Below are 5,250 nucleotides of genomic sequence, written 5' to 3'. Positions count from 1 at the left end.
TGTATTCTCTCCAGGGGTTGAGACCGCTGTTCTACGACACACAAACACACAAACACACAAACACACAAACACAAACTAGTGACTAGTAAAGCTGTTGCAATGGGTGGAAGTAAATTTAGAATAAGTAGATTTAAAAAAAACAATAATAATAATTAAAAAAAAACTAACATTAAAAAAATAATGAAAAAAAAACAAACAACTAAAAAGAAGCGTTTACAAAAAAATAAAAACAAACCGAATAAAAATGAACTCATTTTGAAAAACTAAATAAAATCACATCGTTGTGATTTGGACCAAAGACAAAGTTGAGAGTGAGAAACTCTTCATGAAGACAGCAGTGGAGAAAATGCATGAATGGATGATTTTATTTGTATTTCAACAGTGTTTCACATCCAGGTCAGACTTTTCTCAAGTGTGGGTGAATCATGTGTGAATGCATGAATCTTCAGGGACTGAGTGGGACACACCTGTCACCTGCCGTGTGTCCAGGTGAGAAGAAAACATTCACGGCTGAACCTCGGCGAGCTTCCTCTTGCGGTAGTTGAGGACCAGCGTGGAGGCGGTCAGCTGAGCGGCCTGACCCTTCTCCCAGCTCTGGAAATCGTTCAGTCCACTTTGTCCAGACCTGAACAGAACTTTCTCCAGAGAGTCCAGACGCTGCACCAGAGCCGACGTGTCCTCGTTGTAGGCGTTCTGAGACGAGTCCATGGTCCGCCGGAACCGACCGATGAACGTCTGAGGACAATCCATGCAGCACACGTGCCCCGTTAAATATGGCACACATCCATACTTTGTCATTTTCCAGCTTCTTAAATGTGAATATTTTCTACTTTCAGATAAATCAGTTATTAAATAAGCTGCAGATTAATTTATTCATGGATTCATCAGTGCAGCTGTAAAAACAGACACTGAATAACTTATTTAAATCAAATGAGCTTTCTTAGTTTGTCTGAACCTTGTGATGTGGGAAAGGCCCACAGACTGCAGTGGAATCTTTTCTGACCCACCTACACACCCTAGTGGTAGTGTTTGGTACAGCACCACAGGAAAATCAACTGTATGACTAGAACACGTTGTCTAGTGCGCGACTTACATGTGAATATTTCCTACTTTGTCATTTTTCAGCTTCTTAAATGTGAATATTTTCTGGTTTCTTTGCTCCATAAAAACAAAGAAATCATTGACGTCGTCACCTGCAGCAGCGTCTGAGCGATGTCTGGGTTTTCTGGGCTGTCGAAATGAAGCAGCTGAGATCCCAGGCTGTAGTAGTACGGCCCCATCTTGTGAAGGTCCACCACGTTGGGGTCGGCGTTGAACACCGTCCTCCAGCCTTCTCTGTAGACCTTCGGCAGCTCCACAGACAAAACCCTCCTCTTCCTCTCGTACAGAGCTTTGCTCAGCCACAGAGGAAGCTCCATCTTTGTTCCCTGAGATGACGGAGGACACGGCAACAATGATGGAGTCGTAATATTATGAGAATAAAGTCGTAATCTTTCAAGAATAAAGTCGTTATATTATGAGAATAATAACCCTAACCCGACTCATGGATTCATGTCGAAACTTCTCAAGACAAAAGTCTGTGAATGAAACCGTGAGGAAAGTTTTTAGATGGAATTTTTTTAATTTGAGTTATTTTTAAGCTTCAAGCACTTCAACATGTTAGTGATTATTTCCTGATCGGTTTCATGTCAATTATTAATCAATTACTAAAATAACTGCCAACTACTTTGATATTTTAGATAATTTAGGTGTTTTTTTATAGTTAAAACCCGTTCCATTTTTCAGCTTCTTAAATGTGAATATTTTCTACTTTCTGACATTTTTCAGCTTCTTAAATGTGAATATTTTATACTTTCTGACAATTTTCAGCTTCTAAAATGTGAATATTTTATACTTTGACAATTTTCAGCTTCTAAAATGTGAATATTTTATACTTTCTGACATTTTTCAGCTTCTAAAATGTGAATATTTTATACTTTCTGACATTTTTCAGCTTCTTAAATGTGAATATTTGATACTTTCTGACATTTTTCAGCTTCTTAAATGTGAATATTTTCTACATTCTGACATTTTTCAGCTTCTTAAATGTGAATATTTTATACTTTCTGACATTTTTCATCTTAAATGTGAATATTTTCTACATTCTGACATTTTTCAGCTTCTTAAATGTGAATATTTTCTACTTTCTGACATTTTCCAGCTTCTTAAATGTGAATATTTTCTACTTTCTGACATTTTTCAGCTTCTTAAATGTGAATATTTTCTACTTTCTGACATTTTCCAGCTTCTTAAATGTGAATATTTTCTACTTTCTGACATTTTTCAGCTTCTTAAATGTGAATATTTTCTACTTTCTGACAATTTTCAGCTTCTAAAATGTGAATATTTTATACTTTCTGACAATTTTCAGCTTCTAAAATGTGAATATTTTATACTTTCTGACATTTTTCAGCTTCTTAAATATGAATATTTGATACTTTCTGACATTTTTCAGCTTCTTAAATGTGAATATTTTCTACATTCTGACATTTTTCAGCTTCTTAAATGTGAATATTTTATACTTTCTGACATTTTTCATCTTAAATGTGAATATTTTCTACATTCTGACATTTTTCAGCTTCTTAAATGTGAATATTTTCTATTTTCTGACATTTTTCAGCTTCTTAAATGTGAATATTTTCTACTTTCTGACATTTTCCAGCTTCTTAAATGTGAATATTTTATACTTTCTGACATTTTCCAGCTTCTTAAATGTGAATATTTTATACTTTCTGACATTTTTCAGCTTCTTAAATGTGAATATTTTCTACTTTCTGACATTTTCCAGCTTCTTAAATGTGAATATTTTCTACTTTCTGACTTTTTCCAGCTTCTTAAATGTGAATATTTTCTACTTTCTGACATTTTTCAGCTTCTTAAATGTGAATATTTTCTACTTTCTGACAATTTTCAGCTTCTAAAATGTGAATATTTTATACTTTCTGACAATTTTCAGCTTCTAAAATGTGAATATTTTATACTTTCTGACATTATTCAGCTTCTTAAATGTGAATATTTGATACTTTCTGACATTTTTCAGCTTCTTAAATGTGAATATTTTCTACATTCTGACATTTTTCAGCTTCTTAAATGTGAATATTTTATACTTTCTGACATTTTTCATCTTAAATGTGAATATTTTCTACATTCTGACATTTTTCAGCTTCTTAAATGTGAATATTTTCTATTTTCTGACATTTTTCAGCTTCTTAAATGTGAATATTTTCTACTTTCTGACATTTTCCAGCTTCTTAAATGTGAATATTTTATACTTTCTGACATTTTCCAGCTTCTTAAATGTGAATATTTTATACTTTCTGACATTTTCCAGCTTCTTAAATGTGAATATTTTATACTTTCTGACAATTTTCAGCTTCTAAAATGTGAATATTTTATACTTTCTGACAATTATGAGCTTCTTAAATGTGAATATTTTCTACATTCTGACATTTTTCAGCTTCTTAAATGTGAATATTTTATACTTTCTGACATTTTTCATCTTAAATGTGAATATTTTCTACATTCTGACATTTTTCAGCTTCTTAAATGTGAATATTTTCTACTTTCTGACATTTTTCATCTTAAAATGTGAATATTTTCTACTTTCTGACATTTTCCAGCTTCTTAAATGTGAATATTTTCTACTTTCTTTGCTCCTTAAAAGAAAGATCATTCAAACTGAATCATTTCCAGGACCTAACAGTGTTTATGTCGACTCCCAATTTACTTTTGGATGGATTTGAATATGGCGAATTTTAAACATGGTCTCGTTTTATTCATAAACAATGTTAACAAAACTCTCTCCCGCATCAATGGCTCATTAAACAAGGACAAGTGAATACATTAAGAAAATATGAATAGAGTTTGACGTACTGACATTTGTTGTAGACATAAAAACGTAAAACTGGGCCGTTGTCGACTAAAGGATCGACTGTTGTTCGTGATCATGTGATAAATGAACCTTTACTCACCTCTGAAATGTCCTGCGTGTCCGTGGACTTGTCCAGGAAGCCCAGCCGGGGGAAGACACACTCTGTCCGGACTGGAAGTCTCTCATGAGTCAGTAAAATGTCGTCGAGCGACAGAAAATTCTCCTCCACTGCAACTCCAGGAGGGACCGGGAAATACGACTGCGTCTCCATGTTTGTGTTCAAGAGACAAACCCGGGACGAAAAGCCCGGCGGAGACTCTTCTTCACCGGAGACTCTTCTTCACCGCGGACTCTTCTTCACCGGAGACTCTTCTTCACCGGAGACTCTTCTTCACCGCGGACTCTTCTTCACCGCGGACTCTTCTTCACCCGAGCAGGTCCAGCTGCAGACCCGCAGACTCTTCTCCGTTTACTTCCTGTTTGTCATTTTCGCGCCAGCACATGTGAGCCAATCAGAGCGCTGCTTTGAGCTCGCGCTCGCTCTCTCTCTGCCTAGACCAAAGTAATCGACTCATCGTGATCGAACACAGTGTTTTCGTCGTCATTTAACGACACTTTAACAAATGAACTCGGAATAATACGGAAGAGCGTTAGGGCCACACAACATGAATTCTGAGATTCATTTTTTAACTTTAATCTCAGAATTCATGCTGTTTTCTTTTTTTTTCTTTCTCTCAATTTGTCTTTAAATCTATAAAATAACAAGAGTAGTGTCGCAGAACGAAGCTCAAACCACACTCTGTCATCTATAGCACAATTTTATTCCACCATTTGTTTACAGTAGCTTTTCATAAATGCAGTTTGTTTGTATGATTTTGGTTCTTTAAACATCGTCGTCCTCATAAATCATCTTCATATGTTTATTCACATCAGGAGCGTCTCACGTCCCAGTTAAAGGGATAGTTCAGAGTTTACTTTTGTTTGTTGCTTTGTGTGTGTATGTGTGTGTGTGTTTCAAATGAAAACATGGCCGACAGCAGAGACACAAGAAAAATTTGAGTTTTTAGCCACTTTAACAAAAGACTTGTGGAATAAAATCTACGTCAGATTAAGTCTACGATATCTATGTCACATGATCACGTCGTTATCTCACTGTGAGACAGAAGTTTGTAAAGCACTCACTCTCCCACACCAAACCTCATAGAGAAAATCAGTGATTTTCAGGAGTTCTTGATCCACAAAGTGACCACACGAGGCAGCAGAGGACCAGCAGCTTCTGTGTCCCTGCAGCTAAAATCACTGATTTTGTCTCTGGACTTTGGTGTGGGAGAGTGAGTGCT

At 35.6% G+C, this 5,250-nt stretch overlaps 1 protein-coding gene across 1 annotated transcript; it reads right to left on the bottom strand.

The window, feature by feature from the left end:
* Positions 1-347: 347 nt before the first annotated feature.
* Positions 348-4,363, bottom strand: gins3 (GINS complex subunit 3). Its single transcript, XM_058646401.1, has 3 exons — positions 4,011-4,363; positions 1,194-1,427; positions 348-735 (listed from the first exon to the last, which is right to left on the bottom strand). Exons 1-3 carry the CDS (start codon positions 4,179-4,181, stop codon positions 505-507), a joined length of 636 nt encoding a protein of 211 aa, XP_058502384.1. The 5' UTR covers positions 4,182-4,363; the 3' UTR covers positions 348-504.
* Positions 4,364-5,250: the final 887 nt, after the last annotated feature.

The sequence above is a fragment of the Solea solea genome, chromosome 12, assembly GCF_958295425.1.
Source record: "Solea solea chromosome 12, fSolSol10.1, whole genome shotgun sequence".
Lineage (NCBI taxonomy): Eukaryota > Metazoa > Chordata > Actinopteri > Pleuronectiformes > Soleidae > Solea > Solea solea.
This window is presented reverse-complemented; position numbering and strand designations above follow the sequence as displayed.

What these genes read in the sequence shown, in the direction of transcription:
- gins3 (XM_058646401.1), bottom strand. Translation starts at nt 4,181, where the DNA reads ATGGAGACGCAGTCGTATTTCCCGGTCCCTCCTGGAGTTGCAGTGGAG. An exon ending in ACACGCAGGACATTTCAGAG is followed by an intron (nt 1,428 to 4,010) that starts GTGAGTAAAGGT and finishes CCGTCATCTCAG; the next exon opens with GGAACAAAGATGGAGCTTCC. An exon ending in TCGCTCAGACGCTGCTGCAG is followed by an intron (nt 736 to 1,193) that starts GTGACGACGTCA and finishes GATTGTCCTCAG; the next exon opens with ACGTTCATCGGTCGGTTCCG.